Source organism: Solea solea, chromosome 7 (genome assembly GCF_958295425.1).
Source record: "Solea solea chromosome 7, fSolSol10.1, whole genome shotgun sequence".
Lineage (NCBI taxonomy): Eukaryota > Metazoa > Chordata > Actinopteri > Pleuronectiformes > Soleidae > Solea > Solea solea.
Genome location: NC_081140.1, coordinates 22,695,618 through 22,714,609, shown reverse-complemented (window position 1 = coordinate 22,714,609; position 18,992 = coordinate 22,695,618). Strand labels below are relative to the sequence as shown.

Sequence of the window (18,992 nt, the reverse complement as noted above, 5' to 3'; positions counted from 1 at the left end):
CCAAAACACGCTGTGAGATCTGTAAATCCCTTCATATCAGGTACAGAGTAGAAAGCTACCGTTCATAAATATCTTGTTTGATTTTACATGCTTTTATTGAATTGTCTAAGTGTTCCCTGGAGTCGGATGATGGAAAGTTTATCAGTAAGTTGAAGATATCAGATTCACTTCGGCTGCTTCCATACTGGCGGAAAAACACCCGAGGTCATTATAATACATTACAGATATATATTAAGCCTGTCCACTTCTGTGATATATTCTGGTTTGTAAAGCTGCTGTCACCAAAAAAACTTATGGGCTAGTACGTCATTTACTTTTGATTTCAGATATTTAACCCAGCTGCGTTTGTTTACTTCCTGTTTCAGCAGATGCCAAGTAAGGAACAGGAAGCCTTTGTTGTTGATTAAAGCTTATTTTTCGGTTTGTGAGCTTTTCCCGATGAGCTGTCACAAAATTTTGCTGGCAGGGGAAAATGTGAGGAGCAACTTCTGCGAAACATTTGTGTTCTCACACACACACTGTCCGTCCCCCGTGGACGATTAAAGGAACGTGTTGGAACTTTGGTGCATGTCTAACTCTGAAAGCAGCTCAGGAGAAACTTTTATATCCCCCAACCATCCGTCCAGGTGATCCTCCACTCTGCTGAAGATGTTAGGCTAAAATGTGTTCCTGAGGTGAAGGGAATGCAACTGGAAACAGCAAACAGGATTTTTGCCATGTCTGACAGCAACTTTAGTCAAGTTAGAATATTTTTATTTGTGTCTTATATGAACTGTAGTCTGAACTTAGAATGGCTATGTGTGCATGTCCTGCAGGTGTTAATCAAACAGGAGGGCAGAGGCTACAGCCAGGTGACAAGAACCATAAACCCGTCCACCATGCTCTCACTGCCGGAGGGGGGCACCTATATCATTGAGGTGCGCGCTCTCAGTGAAGGAGGAGAAGGAGCCGTCAGCTCCCAGGTTCGAGTCGTCACCTCCTCCGGTAAGCTCCATGCTAGTTTTCCTCCCTGTGACGTGACCGATGAAATCCAATCTCCACCGACAGGCTGTTTTCTCTTTCGAGATATCCTGTGCTCTGCCCTTAATTGAGTCACTACAGCTGCTGTCTGAGCCAAGTTTTTCTTGGCTAATACTGTTTTAATTACTTCGCCCACACAAAACGCTCCTTCTCCTGCACAGCCAATTAACTTCTAAGCAACAGGACGCGCGGAAAGTTTGCCTTTCTCAGTGCAACGTGACCTGCCAGCTTTTCTCAGGGCGTCGGATTGTTGCTCTCCTCTCCTCCATTGTCCTTCGCCCGTCCTCCTGTTCTTCCCTTTTTCACAAATAAAGATTATTTATAGCTCCAGACTCTCTGAGAGCAATTCATTCAAAAATATCAGTTCCGTTATTAGGCATTAAAAATGGATGTGCTTCCGGCGTTTTCTATTTAGCCTCTTTGTTCTCATCAGTATTGACTCCACTCTTTCCTTCCTCCTCTTCCTCCTCTTCCTCCCCCTTCCTCCTCTGCTCTTAGGTGTTCGTGCAAAAAGCAACCAGTGCTCGGTGCACTCGCCGCCGCAGAGCCTAACATGGGCAGCACTGCTCCTGGTTCTTCTGGTGCCTTCAGCTTCCTGGTGAGGCCACTGTGGCGTCCTCATGTCCACAGAGGGAGCCACCAGTCTTTGCTCCCTCACTCCCTCTGACTGCCTGCTTGCTTTGGCCTTACCCGTCCCAAAGGGCCCAAGGACTGCCGAAGGGGGTCGAGTCTGCCAGTCAACTCACTTCATCCTTTTTTCAAGTTCTACTCTGTTCCTTTTATTGACGTTCCCCCCCCCCCGGACGTTTGATTTGCTGTATTTCCAACACCTCGGTGGTGTCGTACTGTAGTATACATTGTGTGGAAACATTTGTCTAACTATTTACTTTACATCACGTGTTCCGCTGCACTGACTGGCATCGCACCACGTCCAGACGGCCCCCACAGCTCCGGGGCCTCTGCAGAGCGTGAACATTTCCTTGAGAGCTGCTGTGGCAGTAATACAGGGATCAGCCGGCCTGTTTCTTCTCATTACTTATCTGCATCAATTTACCCCTTGGCTGCCTAACAAGCAATGAAGCAGACGCTCAGTAGAGATAAGTGCATTGTTTTCTTATTCACACATTGAGGTGGTGGGGGGGGGGGAAAGTTTTTTATGGAACCAAGAATCTTACTATTTCCAGACTTGCTTTTTGTACATTGTGTTACCTTTAGAGAGAAACAACAAAAAAAAAAAGAAAAACAGTGGTGTGTGTCCGCTCTGTCATACTCTGTTTTTGGTAGCGATTAAGCAACGCTTGGTGGTACGGTTTGTTGACTGGATGTGTGGAAGTACGTGACCGGGTATGTTTACCTGTGACCGGAAGCACACCGACGCGACAAAGATAACGCTATACGGACTCTTGGTGTCAGTACAAATAAATGTGATGTATATTTTTTAAATGCTTGTCGTTTTGTGGTTTTCTAGAAATGAGCATTCGTGACGAAAGCATAAGGGCTACAGAAAAAAGGTATGGAGGAAAAAAAACATGTTCTTTTTAAAAGTTGGGGTCTGTGAGTGTTGAAAAGCAAGTATGCGATGAATCCTGGCAGCACTTCTCTCTTCTGCTTCAGTGGATTTGTGCTCTTTCAGACATTTCGGTGACCTTTGTGACACAAAAATAAGACAAAAGTATAAGATAAAAAAAAGTGTTTCAGGAACAAATAACTGGGAATATTTAAGTTTTCTCTTTACTATGTCCAAAAAAAGTACCCCAAGCTGATATATAACACCTCAAATCTTCAACACTTCCCACGTTGGACACCTAAAAGACAGAAAGTGTGTGATTGCTAATAAATATCAAACGATTAATGGACAGAAAACAAAGTAAAAAATATTGTTTTGGGTGTTTTTTTTCTTTTTTTAACAGGTTCATCTGAACACTGTTTTTCTACATATCTGCTCCATCAGACCGAGTTGCCTTCCATAAGTTCTGGGGTTGATTGAATTCCGCACACGCTGCGTTACAGATCACAAAATTTTCTTTTGATAAAAGAACCCCGAGCAGGGGCAGAATAAAGCTGCATCAAGAGTATCTCTCCTTCCTCTCCGGCCTCGTCTGTGGTGAAAGCTTATCTCTCGCCGGGCAGAAGTCCAAATGAATTGGCCTCAAGTGTAATTAATGTTAGAATAGAGATCTGTAGTCCTAAAGCCTTCTTGCTTGTGCAGACCTTTCGCTTGCTTTGCCTCCAGCTGCCTGGCCTCTCCATTACAGAGGCTCACCTGCTCCGCTTCAGACGGGGCCGTACCGGAGAGCTGAGGACGAACACGGCTCGGAGCGACGTCTCTCTCATGGATTTCTGACCTTCACGTTTTGGGCCGTGTGCTGCAGTCGCTCTTTCTTGTGCGTCATTTCGCTCGGTGGTAGGAAGCATTAGGCTGTTTAATGTGGATGGAGGGGCGTTAGTGGTGCTTTTAGACCCATTCGCTGATGCCGACCTCGAAAACACATGCCTCCACGCAAGTGCTAATGCACCGACCTTTAATTATTCATGCAGCACCTGTCTGTGTTGGTGCATCTGATTTATGATAATGGATTATGTATACTGCAAAGGGACCCATTTGGTTCAGAGAGCCAGAAGCTATAGTGTCAGCAGTTAAAACACAGACTCCCCCAGGTTAATGTCAGAGTGTGTGTGTGTGTGTGTGAGAGAGAGAGAGTGTGTGTGTGTGTGTGTGTGTGTGTGCGCGCGCATGTGAGAGAGAGTGTTTGCTGGGGTACACTGCACTAGTTATTTATCTGCTGTATATTATTTTAGGGCTAATGTATACCACAAATAATCACACCTTAAGTTTAAGTTTGTTTGTATTTATTTGATTCCCATTAGCTAAGCTAATACTTCCTTTTAACCATAAAGGGCCAGAAAGTTATTCTTTTTCCAGAATAACTTTCAATATTAAATAGTGTATTAACAATTAAAATAGAGGAAAACCAAATATTGTGTGTTAACTTTTGAATAGAACAGTGTGTAACATTTGTTTGTTTGTTTATTTTTTTTGTCTCAATGTCCAAAAAGTTTTTTTCCAACTCTGTCCTCTCTGGCGACAAAGACGCTGATTCGCCAGCTCCCTGCTTCCGCTTGCAGCATTTAGCTTTGTATTACTAGAATAGGGGTTAGTATTTTTGAAAAATCGTGCTTCCAAACCTCAGTTTCCCCAGAGTTGAGAAATATCTTTATTTTTTTCTTTGTGACACTTGGTCCTGTTAGCTTCACTGTTAGCAAAGATGGCGGACACTGTTTACATTCTCAAATCCGTGAACTATTCCTTTGAAGTAACAGGCACAGCAGACCAGCAGCTGTTATAAATGCAGATTTTGTGTGGAGTCAGTGGCCAACAGGAAATGACACACACTTCAGTTTCCTGATGAAAAAGACTAATGATGTGACAAGGCAACCTTCATCTTCTGAAGATCCTGTGATACTTAAGACTGAAAACTTTTCTCCTTATGTCCTGACTGGCAGCCGGCGAGGGTGAGTCACCGTGTTCCAACAACTGAAGACAGTCAGCGCTGACTAACCACACTTCAAAAAAAAAAAAAAAATGTGATCACATTAATGCTGGTATTCACTCACTCATGCTTCATCGTGTTTTTAAACGGGAAACAGTCAAATGAGAATTAATCTCCGGGCTTAAGAAGCCTCGCTGAAATGATTTCAACCTCTTTTCTCCACACAGTTAGCGTCACACGTGATATAAGAGCAACAGAAGGATTCAGCGTCTCCGCTCCGAGGACACGTCAGTGAAGACACTTGCTGTAAGTGCGCCACAGAATTCAAGTGAGACTAATAGACTTCATTATGCGTGTTTAACACTTAAAAAAGTGACTGTTGGAGTCTCGTCTCCACGTCTGTCCCGAGCTTCTTCCAGCAGACGATCACAGACAGAAAAACATCCTTCACACCCGGCAGATGCCCCAAGGCGCGCTCTCTGTGTGATATTGAAGCAGTTTAGTGCATTTCATTTCTGACTCTCCTGTGGTGCTTGAACAGTTTTCATAGAAGTAAAAAAAAAAAAAAAAAAACTCAATTATGGTTTCACTTTAATTCAATTTTGCCTTGGATTTATCTCAATAAGCCTCAAATAAGTGTACTCATTTTATCATTTCCCCCACTAATGTACTTTATGTCCGGTTGATAGTCTTTGCAGAATAATTAAAATCTTGTGTGTGTGTGTGAAACATTGTCGAGCTGAGATCGTATGCAGACCCACACGTCAATAATAATGTGTGTTTGCCGGCAGACATTTCTGTGATATTTGGATTTGGGTTCCCAGCTGCAGTGAGAATGAGAATTAGGGACGTGTGCCCATGTTCTGTGGAAGAGTGTGAACAGAGGGATTAAAGGAGCAGCTTTGCGGAGAGAGAGTCAACATCCAGTATTGTATTGCAGCAGTCCAGTAATTATTGAAGTTATAATTGAAGTTGTCTCCTGACCTCTAAAAGCAGCTGCACCGGAGAAGTGCCGTCTGAAATCCACAGTGCACAATGTGTTTTAATGTTGAGCTTTGCAGGGAAAAAAAACCCCAAAAGCATGCCTATTTTTGTCTGTTATCAATTTTCTATGTCTGTTAGTCCCATTTTCCACACAATATGTGCCACTTCGAAATAACTTGTGTATTTACGCCTTTAAAATTCACTGTCGAAGACTAGCGCCACACCACGCTAGTCAAGGAATAATTATCATCTAATGAGCTGTTTTGCAATGAACATATATATATATAAGCTCTCCAGAGGATAAATCTGTTGTTGAACAAACTTTTTGCTCAATCTGATATGTGGATATTTTCTGTCAGCGTTCAGGCGGAGTACCAATCCGTCACGACACCACTCACTGGTTGTTGAACTGCTATTTTGAAACCTAAAGTATTTCAGTGAGCACCATGTTGTTATTTAAATCATAGCCCTAACACTTCCTCTCCTCGTGCTGCGTTTTAAGACCTGAAGTTAAGGATTGAGAACGTAAAAAAAAAAATATATAAATCAAGTGAGAAGACTTTTCTTTTTTACATCCAAATCATTCAAGTTGCCTCCTGGTGGACATTTGAGGGAATACAGCCTTAGGCACTTCTGCATTGGCTTCACTTTTCACATCCAGAGACAATGTTCATTGTTATTTAAGGCCTTTTTTTTCCCTCATTGTGCCACATAGATAATCGTTGAGTTTTCACCGAAACCGAACAACTTTCTCTACATGATTTTGCTGCAGCACTTTATTCTGCTGATGTGTCAGGATACTAACTTTTTGTTGTTGTTTAACGTGTCTTCTTGTTGTCTTTGCACAACTCGTTTTTGTCTCCTAAATCTCATACATTCACACTGAGATGTGCGGCTAGCCTCCTTAGCCAGGTGTAAAAGAGATCTCAAGGGGTTCTACCTGGTTAAATAAATTAAAATATCTCATATTGATAATAAAAAAAAGTTCCTCCTTTTGATCCTGACTCGGTCTGACAGCATTAGTATGTTTTCCTGCACTTTAAAAACCCCCATAAAACACAAGGCACTTAAAGTTAAACTTCTACTAGTTGCAGAAGTTGGAAGTAAATATAATTATTTCTTTTCCCCAAACTAATACTGTTGCCAGTGTGATGGCAGATGGTGTACTATTAGGGGGAAACCTCTCATGAAACACCAGCTAATTTGATTTACTGTGAATCCTCCCCTCATAAGAAATTAAAGGGAAAGTGCCCTGCTGAGAAGCCTCATTAACGAGTCACAGTTAAGACTAAAACCCGAGGAAAAAGAAAAACAAAGACAAATTAAACTCTCCACTCCCCAGTAGTTCTGGGCTGTATTTAATGGCAAAATACAGGAAGCCATGACTATGCTATATAGCGGAGCTGTGTTTCCACAGAGGTGAATTAACCGTGCACTGACAGAGTCCAAAAGCAAAAACTGAATACTAAAAGCCTCATAAATGCAAATGTTATTGGGAGGATATCAGATGCCTTATGCTGCCGCATGACTTCTAATTTCTGTGTTTTTCAGAAATGATGTGTTGCGTCACGCTGCTCAAAATGAGTCACTCGCACAAAAAATTTCCCCCTGCAGGTGTAATTCATTTCGGGACATAAAAGTCACATTCTGTGATTTGTTTTTTCTAGATATTGGGATTGAGCCAAATCCCTGCAGATTGAAGGTAGTGATTCAATTTTAGGACCTGAGCTACTTTTCACTTCAGAGCTATTGTGTGTGAGGAAATAAAACAGGAAGGGTGTCCGCATCTGGGGAGGCTGCATATGGAGATTTAAAGGTCAGACATGGAAGTCATTGGCACAGTGCAGATCTCTGCCTTAAGACCCTTTAATCTGCCCCACTTCCCCTGTTACTGTTCTAATCAATATTGTGTCCTTTACATGAATAGTTATGTGGGACGGGGAATGAAATATAACCACATAGTGACATAAAAATCTCTTCCTGATGCTTTTTTCAGTGGATACATTTTGAGTCTGATGATGGTGCCAGATTAAAAGTGATGCAAAATCCATAAATAAATGTTGACTGACAGATGGATGAGTTTATTTTGGGTTTTGGGGACTTTAAACCTGATTTAAAAATAATACCATTCCAAGTACACAAACCTGTTACCTTGCATTACTCATCCAAACAACATCAACGTCGGCACTGCACACACCGGTGCCCTCAGTAGGTTACGGCCAAAGTTTGAAGCCTGTCAAGTAAACCGTTTAACATTTATGCAATTAATAGTCAATATACATTTATAGATAGAGTAGAGAAGAGAAGTAATTGTTCAATATGTGCCTGTTTTTTGCGTATTTTTGTTTGTGTGGGTGTTTTTTATGTGTAAGTATTAAATATCACCAGAACGCAGATGTAAACATTGATAATCTGCAGTCCACCACTACCAGCCATTTCCTCTTCCACTCCACAAAAATGATGATTTTATTTATTTGCACAATCTTTTCAAAAGTCCTGATGCTAAAGATAATGCAGTGCTGATGTGCTGCAAATATTAAATATTTCTTTATTTGTGAAGCCCCAATCAAAATATCACTTCACCAAACGATCCGCGTTACTCATCTTGGCGCACGTTGCAGCCGATCATCATGAAACTTTTCTTGAATAATAATTACAACTTTATTCTCAAAAGAGTTAAAAAAAAAAAAAAATACATTTTGGTTTAGCCCTAATACTCTGTCGTACAGGAGAACTAAATAAACGGAGACAATGTATTCTCTAAAATTGAATGAATGAATGAATGAATGAATGAATTAATGAAGGAATTGTTTATTTCAAACATCTTAACAAAAACTCATAACAATAACCGTTCAAGAAACCGAAAGTATTGTTCTAAAAGTACAATGCTTATCACAGTAACAATGGACACAGTCTCTACACGTGTATTGGAGTATGCAGATCATTCTTTTAGTTTTGTTCAAATTCCCTGATCATTTATTGCCATCAACACATATTCATTTACTTTATTCATTTCTGTTTTAACTCTCCAATTATCGCTGTAACATAGGATGTTAGTAAAAAATTACCTATTTCAGGATTCAGATACTTTGCATTTATCATTAATGTACATAATAGTAAAACATTTCGGGCCAAGCACTGACCCCTGCGGTACTCCCCAAGTAATTTGTTGATTTGTGATCACTCAACTGAACAAATTGTTGCTTGTTACTAATAAATTCAAACTTCTTACCAGTTGGTGGCTGCAGTAGCGCTAATATTCAATTGGCAAAGAAGAAGAAGAAGAGGACAAAGACGAAGGAGACAAAGACTCACCTGGAACCATCATGTGTGACAAACCGCTGTGACACATGCAGTCGTCAAGGTCATCCATCATGGAGCTGATTCTCTGCGCTGCCTCCACCTCAGGTAACTCCTCCAGTGACAGAGGCTTTTTATCAAAGCTGCTTTATTTTCTTCCTGCTTTCTTCTCTGACTTCTTAAACTGTATGAAAATGTTGCTAAAGCTCCTTTTTTTTTGTTTATCACTCCCAACTTTGGAAGGTTTTTCACAGACTTAATCTTAAAATTCCCAGAGTTCAACCACCCACTAAATCTCTCCACTTGTTATTTATTATTCCTGGACAAAGTGTCTCCTCTGTGTGTTTTGATGCAGCTCAAGTCAATTTGCTTTGCCGGGCGTTTTAATTTAAATTTTTTTGGTTCATGGTTTTGCTTAAATCCATTGTGGGTTTTATTCAGAACATGGTCAGAGCTGTCCGTGTTTGGCACTAAGGCTTTAAAACCTTGCACTCACATGTTTGCGTTTGTTTGAAAACTACAACCAAAGGAGATTAATTCATTTTGGAGTTAACGCGCAATGAGAAGGTGAAGTTTCTTTTACCTTCTGGTAGATGGAGCTTTTAATATCTTCAGGACGTTTGTTTTTTTTGGTCTGGACTAAGTGATGCCTTTCTCAGACAAGTCCAAGCAACATTTACCTTTGCCAACAATAAATTACAAACTCAGAGTCTGAAGTTAGTTTGGCTCTGCTGTGATGGCAGCTGTGGCCAGAGCATTAAGTTGTTGAGATGTTGTTCGCCCCCCCCCTCTTCGAATGAATTTGGCACAGCTGTTTACTCGGACTCACAAATTATCTCTTCAGAATCAAGTGCCCAAAACTCCAGGTCAAAATGGCCTCAGAAAATATTACTTCTAAGAGTGTCATGTATTTCTTTTTAAACTCTATACAGCTGCACAATAAATGAAAAATGAAAAACACAGACAATGACTCGTTTTTTCCTATTTCCGATATTGTGCTCAAATGAAAAATGAAGAAAAAATACGGATAACAATCGTTTCCTGTTTCGTCCAGTTTTGATTTTCCCATCTAGCGCAAGAAAGTTGTGAGTTCAGTAAACTTAGAAAGATATTTGCAGATTCAAACGTCAGCGATCAATAACATTTAAACAAAACATTTGTTGAAACATATTTTTGAATCATAGCAGCGTAACAAGCTACAGCACCGTTTCCATCAGAAAGAGCTGGAGTCTTTCGAGCTGGAGAATCTACATTGATCTCTTCACGCAGTCATTAGTGAGACCGTGCAACACACGAAAAAGATCTTTAAAAAATATTAAATAACTTCACAGTTCTACAGTGTAGTGTCATCAAACTTCCTGTAAACGTTTGTGGACAAAAATGGGAAACGCTTGTTTTTGGGGTTTTTTCATTTGAGCACAATATCGGAAATTGGAGAAAAAAACATTTTTTCATTTTTCATTTTATTTTGAAATCTAATTCAAAGTTTGTTGTCTGTTCATTAAATGAATGAAAGAATGACACACAGCTAAGAACACTAAACCTGTTATTGTCTTCTTTTGACCTCACCTGTGCAGCCCTAATGGACCAATCTCAGGTCAGAGAGGGAGTTTCACGTTTAAAGAGACAGTTCTACAGTATATGGATTACATTAAGGTCCACAGCAATGCTAGCAGACATCGGAGTAGTTTGAGTGCTCACTTTATTTAACTTTTCTCCGTGTAGAAAGGATAGAGTGCATGGTGTACGCTGACAGGACTACAAGTGGTTCTGAGTGAGCTCTGCTCCATTATTCCCGTGTCTTTTGTGTTTTTTTTCGTGAACAACAAGTGTGTCTGAAGGTAACGCACTCATGTTTTATTCATGGGTTTGAAATTCAGAGTCTCATCAGTTCCTATTAATGCACACGGCCTCTTTCCAGACTCAACTGCTCTGACCCGTCGCTGGCTCGCTCTCCCACACCCACCCTCCCTCCCTCCCTCTGTTTTCCACGGAGGGAGAAGAGTGCGGTAAATGCAGGGTTTATCCTTGGTGTGGAGCCGACCTGTACACGGGAGCATCCAGTTCATTGCTTGGCCTTTTACAGCTTCATTGCCTACTTTTCAGTAAAGCCAGGTGCAGCGAACCTTTCATGAGGCTGACATATTGCCTGATATAAAGATTCCCTGGGTGGCAGGCCACAGTAAAACCTCTGGATCAGTCCAAGCAATCTGTGGGTTCCTTCAAAGTGAAACTGAGTAATAAAACAGTGAAGAGGCTGCGCTCTCCTCATCTCACTGCGGCTTCGTTTTCTGTTACTGTTCCTCTCCAAGTTCAAATTGGCTGGATTATTAGAAAAGCCCTGATATTTGCCGATCTCAGACTCTGCGGCAGGCGACATCTGAGAATTTCCACGACTTGATAAAATAAAGTTAAAGCCTCCTTTCACTTGCACTTGCACTCTTGTTTCAGTGTGACACTGTGATGTGTCTGATTTATCCGTCGTCTCAGTATTTATGATCTCAAATAGCAGCTGTCTGACACCGAGGGCTCACTAAGCGTTTCGCTAAAGGAACATTTCAAATCGCATCGAATAAATCACTGAACTTTTTCCTCGTTTTTCTTTTTTGGTTTTGTTTTTTTTTTTGCCAACGCATTTTTATGTCGAGCTGAGTGTGATGTGCGGAGCATAAACAGCTCATTAAATCAGTTAAAAAATAAACAAAAGGGAGAAACCGCAGCGGCGTCGATTCTCTCTGTTCACTTGTGAGTGTTGATTTATTGTGAGAGTGTGAGTGAGTCTCTGCTGGTGTCATTCAGACGGTCGACAATGACATGATGTAAATCTTTGAGGGATGAAAGAAAGGATGATATGCAAGAGTACGTGCGCATAGTTTTAAAACAAGCTCCTGTTTGTTGATGCTTCTTTATCTCTTTGTTATATTGTCTGTATATTGACATGCAGATTGTTAACTGAAACTCAGTTTGATGTTGAAATACACGTTGAATAAAATCAGAGTGGTGACCTGATTGTGTTATTGTTGTGTGCGGTGTTTAAAACTAAATGTGGAAGATAAACAAATTGATAAAGTGAATTGTTAAAATAGAACAAATTAGTTTAACCCTGAGAACACAGAGCGTTTGTTCCATTACTATGTCAAATCATATATACAAGAATGTGCAATATAGATTGTCTAATATCCTTTTTTTTTTCAGCAGGAAATCTCATGTAATTAATATTACTACGTTCATTTTCACCAACTATATAAACACACCTGAGTTAATAGAACTCAAGATTAAATAGAATTGAATTTGTGAAATTTGGAAATATCTCACAGCTTGGCTTGTTTAAATAAAAGAAAAATGCGAACATTTCTGCGCAAATATTGCTACTCCCAATTTATAAAAAAACAGTATGCGATATATAATTAATTCTAATTTTGACTCAACAACACATAAGAAGTTGAAAATTAGGAATGCACACAGTCAGGATAGGGCCCTCGCATCCCCACGCAAGTCGGGGAGTGCAGCAGTGCCCTGACCTCACTGTCTCCCTCACTCAACAGTCTTCACTTCACTACAAAGCTATGGTATAGTAATAATAACGTATACGTGTTCAGGATCGGTCGCTAGTGTTACACGTATAAAGTTTGGAGGTGATCAGTCAATGTATGGCAAAGTTCTAAGGCACTTCCTGTTTTGTGGCAAATGGTCGAAATTCACCAAAACACCTATAATTGCCTTGGCCACGCCCTTTTGAATCTGAAAATCTTTTAACAACTTTTGGCTTAGTACTAATTAGTGGGTTTTTTTATGTCGCACAAACGTGCTCAGACGAGTTTGCTCATTTAAGTAGGGTGCAAATGGCCAAAAGGGACGCTGCCATTCATGCTCTTGCCCTCAAAACGCATTGTGTAAACTCTGAAGATGTGACCTATAAACCCAGGATGTCCAAATAAGTAGTTGTTTATTATTCCCATACCAATACCAAGGGTTCATCCATGCCGCGTGACCATGAAGGGTTAAAAACAACATCTTATTTCATTTATTTACTATTTATTGTCCTTGTGCTTGTACTAGTAATGTGACTCTGGTCCATGCTTGAACCCTTAAAGGTGATTATAATGTAGCAGGTGAATGTTTGTTTGTTTGTTTGTTTAAACCACATATTGCATTTTGAAGATGGACGACATAATGACGCCCAAAAGTGAGGCCATACAATTGGCCCCCGTGATGAGACTGGAGGTTGTATTAGCAGAACCATGATAGCACCACTTCACTTTTCACTGCTGCACACACTCTGACAGATGACACCTGCAGTGTGAAATGGCTTCTTTTTTATACAGTGAGAAAAGGGTTGAGGTGTTTTCACGTTTTCATTCATTTTCATATAAACTCTGAATTTAATCAATCATATAGACTGTATATAAATAATGGACCTCGTCTCCAGGTGTGAAAATTGAAGCCTGTTCTGAAACCTGCATTCTCTCGATTGATGGGGTTGCGTTTTATTTTTGTCCCCGGTTGCAAAAATATGTCACATTGTTTTTAAGTCTATTAGAAATGTCATATATTTGTCATCTGATTACCATCAGTTAAGATATTCCTGAGAAGTTTATGGTCTGATTCACTAGTGTAAGTCCTCTTCAATATGGCATGATGTCCATTTAGTAAATTGTGGTCCTATTTAGAGTAAAATAGATTATAAAAATGGCTTTACTATGTATTAACAACTCCAAGAACTAAAACGTTCAGCTCATACACATGAAAATAAAGTAGTTCAAAGGTCATTGTCCTTTATTTTAAACCTAATCTTGTATTTTTTTAAATAAATATGCCACTTGTCTTTTATAAAACAACCTCCTTCACTTACTATATTTAAAATAAATTCAGTCTTTCATTGAGCTGGCTTCAGCAGAAGAAGAAGCAAATGTAAAAGAAAAACCACCTGCCTGCAACTGTCGCGGAGTGTCTATGGAGAGCCAAGTTAAACAATGTTGTAACAGTGAAGCATGAGTGCTCTCATTCACTATGTTAGCTCGGCATGAAGGTTAAATGTTAAATGAACGCCGTTCAACACTGGTGACTGACGACCAGTGTTTTCTTCCTCGTCACCTCTCATTCAAATGTTGTCTTCTCTGAGGGACAGTGGCAAGATTGTCTATTTTTATTTGAGCTTTTTTATTTCCAGCTCAGCAGCTTACAGTCAGGCTAAAATACAGTAAGTACAGTAAGTACAAACGAGTGTTACACTCATTCAAACTGCATTTTTTCACTTCCATTATAGCATTATACGTGCATTTTAATATATTTGGGTGTCAATCTTGGTTTTTGCCTCTAAATTGTTTTTTTTTGTACTGCTGTCCATCAGATGGTCGTGTTTTTGGTCACTTTCGGCATATGGAGAAAAAAAAACATCCACTAGATGGCACTGTCACAAGTGTTGCTGCTAATTAATTAAGTACAAGTATCGTATTGAAAATTATGGATTAAGTGGATAAGGGCCAAATGTTAAAAAAAAATGGAAAAAAGCCTGACTTCGGACATTAAAGTCAGAATTCTGAAAAATAAATAAAATTCAAAATTTTGTTTCCAAGATCAAAAATCTTATGTGGCCCTAATTCTCTTTCATAGAATTGTTTTTTAATATTTTCTATTTTGTTTTCATCTGCAAACATGGTGGCATTGGAAGGGCTAAAATCTTTGTACATAGTGTGTAATATCAATAATTAGGTCAATGAAAGTAGAGTACGATAATTTATAATAGAGCGTTATAATAGAGCGTGAGTGTGAATATTTGACACTGCACAAAAAATAATAACACAAAACAAGCATTGTTGCTGCTAATCACTGAAATGTCCCAGGCTGTAATAATTCAAAACAAAAAAAAAAATGTACTTTGCATGTAGTATATTGAAAATAATTCATATTTCCTTGCAGTTTTTTTTTTATCTGTAAACATGTTGACATTATGACAAAAACCTGGCATTTACAGCGTTAAAAGCTTAAAAAAAAGATAAAAATAAAAAAGCTCAATGAAAGTAGAATGTATAATAATTATAAAAATAATTATATAATTTTGTGCTTAGCCATATGAGTGTGCCTGGGGTTAAACCTACATAGCGCCGATCAAACTGCAAAACTCAATGCTTCAAAATGTCAGTTTCCATTTTGAACCAAGCCTCCAACAGCGTTTTAACTGATTCCAAACTTCTTCCCTTTGACCAGACGAATACATTATAGCACATCTACAGCTGCTCATTTCACTGTGCGCCTCAAATGCCCCGCAGGCACCTGAAATCTAAAGTCTGGATACAACAATGATACTTGTAAAATCAATGGCGGCATCAATTTTGTACAGACTGTCGATATATGCTGAAGGCTGAAATCTTTGTCGTGTCTGATGTTTTACACCAAGTGTTGTCTGTTCATACTTTCTGACAGTTGCACACAATGAAAGAACCTGAGGTGCAGTCCCAAACGTGCCACAAGGTCCTACTACACTGTGGAGTAAAAACAGGTACACCCACCCACACACACACACACACGGTGGAGAATCAATATATGAGGAGAGCTGTAAGAGCAGGAGCAGCTGTAAGTCAGAGCGTGATGAATGAGACAGACTTAGAGGTGATTGAGCATGTCTGCTCTGATGGTGGTGCATTTAAATTGGGCTGTACATGTAAATGTTTTCCCGTAATTGGTAGCCAGAAGAGGTTTATCACCCGAGGTGAATACAGATCTGCAACACCGGCAACTGAAAGGAAATTCAATTCAGATTTAATGAGCTGTAGGCTGGAAATCTAGGTTTACGCTCGTATAGGTTGAGCTTCTATTTGTACGCGGACACCTTTTTTGTAAAAGCCGTGATTAATGTCCCGTGTTTGACCTTATTGGCTTAAAGCTCAAATGAGGAAATTGCTCTCATGAGTGGTGCTCTTTACCCTTCATTCAGACCTGTATGTCAGACATACAGGTTGTGTTTCCCTGGGTGGTAAATTAGTCCATGCAATTTTCCCATACGAGGTCAAATAGAAACCAAATGAACTCTGAAAAATGTGTTTAGAGCGCTTCGGACAGCTCGTTTGTGTTTGTGACAAAGATTTCAGCAACTTATACACAAATCAGGAACAACCACGGGGAGCTGGAAAGCAAACATCTAAAAAACAAACCAGATGCCCATACGCAGAGAATTACAATAAATCATCTAATAATAGTGTGAGCTGTCTGTGTGTGTGCTATCATCTTCACACATCACAGCATGTAAACCTCTCTCATTAAATGAGACGCATCTTGTTTTAAGACGCCTGTGCACATGAGAAGACAAATGTATCGCTAAGAGGCCATTCATCCATTTTAACAACTGAGGATTCTTATCAGGTTTAGAGGGAAAACAATTTGACTGTGCAGAGGGGGAAAAATGATGTATGGGTCTCCTCTTTATGTTAGTAAAAATCTAAATGATCTGACACTGTAGTGAAATTGAAATTATTGCAAAGTCACTGCACGGAGACGCCAACGTCAAACTTATGAACTGATAGATGACTGTAATAAAGTGAAGACGTAAAGGTGGCATTTTTCATCCATTCCAGAGGTTATGGATAAAATTGAGATGGTGTGTGAATGCAGTTGATGTCAAATTGGCCATTTATCCTGCAAAGAAACACAAATGCTGAAATCAATAGAGCCACTGATATGTTTACTATATTGGGCCCTGGCGCAAAATCAATATAATATTGGCTTCAGAACATCCTGCTGGATTTCTCAACTTGCACAATTGGTGGATAATCTTCATAGTTTTCCTTCTGGAGTGGTTTCTTTTAACTGCTTCAGTGGCAGGACTGTGTGATTACGCCACGCTCTTCTGAGATGCCGTGTCGTCCGCTTGACGGCTGGAGCTTAGCTCAGTTTAGCATTTTTTACACAAAAGCTGTCTTTGTGTTTGCTCAAACAATGGCAGACCATGAGTCGCACCAGATCTGGCCGTTCGTGGAAACAAGGACACACAGTCCACACGTTTTTTTTTGAAGGTCTCTGAAATGGCAGTTTGCACATGTAAGCTGCGGCTCAAGAGGTCTCCCTCCAGACTGTCTCTCAAAGCCTTAAATGTTTTGGCAGAAATACACTGGCCTATAGAACTACTAGTGATGAAAAGAATGTGACGTTCTGAGGCAAAAAGGTGATGCTGGGAATAGTCTCTGTGGCGCAATCTGGTTAGCGCGTTTGGCTGTTAACTGAAAGGTTGGTGGTTCAAGCCCACCCAGTGACGGTGTGGTGTTTTGGGCGACCCACGTCCCAAAGGAAAGCTATTGGTATGGTTGCCAGTTAAAATCCCAGGACAGGGAAAGCTATTGGTATTTTTACCAAATGGTTGCCAGTTTGAATTGCGGGACAGGTGAAGTTCTGCTGTGCCCCTGAGCCATGTCTCTGTGGCGCAATCTGGTTAGCGCGTTCGGCTGTTAACCGAAAGGTTGGTGGTTCGAGCCCACCCAGGGACGGTCGTGCGTTGTGCAACCCACGCCCAAAAAGAAAGCTATTGGTATTTTTACAAAATGGTTGCCAGTTCAAATCCCACGACAGGTGAAGTTCTGCGGTGCCCCTGAGACATGTCTCTGTGGCGCAATCTGGTTAGTGCGTTCGACTGTTAACTGAAAGGTTGGTGGTTCGAGCCCACCCAGGGACGGTGTTGTGTCGTGCTTTGTGCAGCCCACGCCCAAAAAGAAAGCTATTGGTATTTTTACAAAATGGTTGCCAGTTCAAATCCCACGACAGGTGAAGTTCTGCGGTACCCCTGAGTCATGTCTCTGTGGCGCAATCCGGTTACCGCGTTCGGCTGTTAACCGAAAGGTTGGTGGTTCGAGCCCACCCAGGGACGATGTTGTGCTTTGTGCAGCCCACGCCCAAAAAGAAAGCTGTTGGTATTTTTACAAAATGGTTGCCAGTTCAAATCCCACGACAGGTGAAGTTCTGCGGTACCTCGAGCCATGTCTCTGTGGCGCAATCTGGTTAGCGAGTTCGGCTGTTATCCAAAAAGTTGGTGGTTCGAGCCCACCCAGGGACGGCTTTGTGCAGCCCACGCCCAAAAAGAAAGCTATTGGTATTTTTACAAAATGGTTGCCAGTTCAAATCCCACGACAGGTGAAGTTCTGTGGTACCCGTGAGCCATGTCTCTGTGGCGCAATCTGGTTAGCGCGTTCGGCTGTTAACCGAAAGGTTGGTGGTTCGAGGCCACCCAGGGACGGTGTTGTGTTGTGTTTTGTGCAGCCCACGCCTCAAAAGAAAGCTATTGGTATTTTTACAAAATGGTTGCCAGTTCAAATCCCATGACAGGTGAAGTTCTGCGGTACCCCTGAGCCATGTCTCTGTGGCGCAATCTGGTTAGCCCGTTCGGCTATTAACCGAAAGGTTGGTGGTTCGAGGCCACCCAGGGACGGTGTTGTGTTGTGTTTTGTGCAGCCCACGCCTCAAAAGAAAGCTATTGGTATTTTTACAAAATGGTTGCCAGTTCAAATCCCATGACAGGTGAAGTTCTGCGGTACCCCTGAGTCATGTCTCTGTGGCGCAATCTGGTTAGCGCGTTCGGCTGTTAACCGAAAGGTTGGTGGTTCGAGCCCACCCAGGGACGATGTTGTGCTTTGTGCAGCCCACGCCCAAAAAGAAAGCTGTTGGTATTTTTACAAAATGGTTGCCAGTTCAAATCCCACGACAGGTGAAGTTCTGCGGTACCTCGAGCCATGTCTCTGTGGCGCAATCTGGTTAGCGCGTTCGGCTGTTAACCGAAAGGTTGGTGGTTCGAGCCCACCCAGGGACGGTGTTGTGCTTTGTGCAGCCCACGCCCAAAAAGAAAGCTATTGGTATTTTTACAAAATGGTTGCCAGTTCAAATCCCATGACAGGTGAAGTTCTGCGGTACCCCTGAGCCATGTCTCTGTGGCGCAATCTGGTTAGCCCGTTCGGCTGTTAACCGAAAGGTTGGTGGTTCGAGGCCACCCAGGGACGGTGTTGTGTTGTGTTTTGTGCAGCCCACGCCTCAAAAGAAAGCTATTGGTATTTTTACAAATTGGTTGCCAGTTCAAATCCCATGACAGGTGAAGTTCTGCGGTACCCCTGAGCCATGTCTCTGTGGCGCAATCTGGTTAGCGCGTTCGGCTGTTAACCGAAAGGTTGGTGGTTCGAGCCCACCCAGGGACGGTGTTGTGCGTTGTGCAACCCACGCCCA

At 41.2% G+C, this 18,992-nt stretch overlaps 1 protein-coding gene and 10 non-coding genes across 13 annotated transcripts in view; all 11 read left to right on the top strand.

The window, feature by feature from the left end:
• Positions 1–2,463, top strand: part of cntn5 (contactin 5) — a 105,004-nt gene extending 102,541 nt beyond the window's left edge. For all 3 annotated transcript variants that reach the window (XM_058634442.1, XM_058634443.1, XM_058634440.1), the window contains exons 23-24: positions 816–984; positions 1,519–2,463. In XM_058634442.1, the coding sequence (XP_058490425.1) occupies positions 816–984; positions 1,519–1,622 (273 nt within the window). In that variant the 3' untranslated portion in view covers positions 1,623–2,463. The remainder of the gene's footprint in view (positions 1–815; positions 985–1,518) is intronic.
• Positions 2,464–16,968: 14,505 nt separating this feature from the next.
• trnan-guu (transfer RNA asparagine (anticodon GUU)) lies at positions 16,969–17,043 on the top strand. The gene has a single exon. It is a non-coding gene; the product is annotated as a tRNA-Asn (tRNA).
• Positions 17,044–17,197: 154 nt separating this feature from the next.
• trnan-guu (transfer RNA asparagine (anticodon GUU)) lies at positions 17,198–17,272 on the top strand. The gene has a single exon. It is a non-coding gene; the product is annotated as a tRNA-Asn (tRNA).
• Positions 17,273–17,382: 110 nt separating this feature from the next.
• trnan-guu (transfer RNA asparagine (anticodon GUU)) lies at positions 17,383–17,457 on the top strand. The gene has a single exon. It is a non-coding gene; the product is annotated as a tRNA-Asn (tRNA).
• Positions 17,458–17,574: 117 nt separating this feature from the next.
• Positions 17,575–17,649, top strand: trnan-guu (transfer RNA asparagine (anticodon GUU)). Its single transcript has one exon. It is a non-coding gene; the product is annotated as a tRNA-Asn (tRNA).
• Positions 17,650–17,940: 291 nt separating this feature from the next.
• Positions 17,941–18,015, top strand: trnan-guu (transfer RNA asparagine (anticodon GUU)). The gene has a single exon. It is a non-coding gene; the product is annotated as a tRNA-Asn (tRNA).
• A 117-nt stretch (positions 18,016–18,132) lies between these two features.
• trnan-auu (transfer RNA asparagine (anticodon AUU)) lies at positions 18,133–18,207 on the top strand. Its single transcript has one exon. It is a non-coding gene; the product is annotated as a tRNA-Asn (tRNA).
• A 117-nt stretch (positions 18,208–18,324) lies between these two features.
• Positions 18,325–18,399, top strand: trnan-guu (transfer RNA asparagine (anticodon GUU)). The gene has a single exon. It is a non-coding gene; the product is annotated as a tRNA-Asn (tRNA).
• A 111-nt stretch (positions 18,400–18,510) lies between these two features.
• trnan-guu (transfer RNA asparagine (anticodon GUU)) lies at positions 18,511–18,585 on the top strand. Its single transcript has one exon. It is a non-coding gene; the product is annotated as a tRNA-Asn (tRNA).
• A 112-nt stretch (positions 18,586–18,697) lies between these two features.
• On the top strand, positions 18,698–18,772 carry trnan-guu (transfer RNA asparagine (anticodon GUU)). The gene has a single exon. It is a non-coding gene; the product is annotated as a tRNA-Asn (tRNA).
• Positions 18,773–18,889: 117 nt separating this feature from the next.
• Positions 18,890–18,964, top strand: trnan-guu (transfer RNA asparagine (anticodon GUU)). Its single transcript has one exon. It is a non-coding gene; the product is annotated as a tRNA-Asn (tRNA).
• The last annotated feature ends 28 nt before the right edge of the window (positions 18,965–18,992 follow it).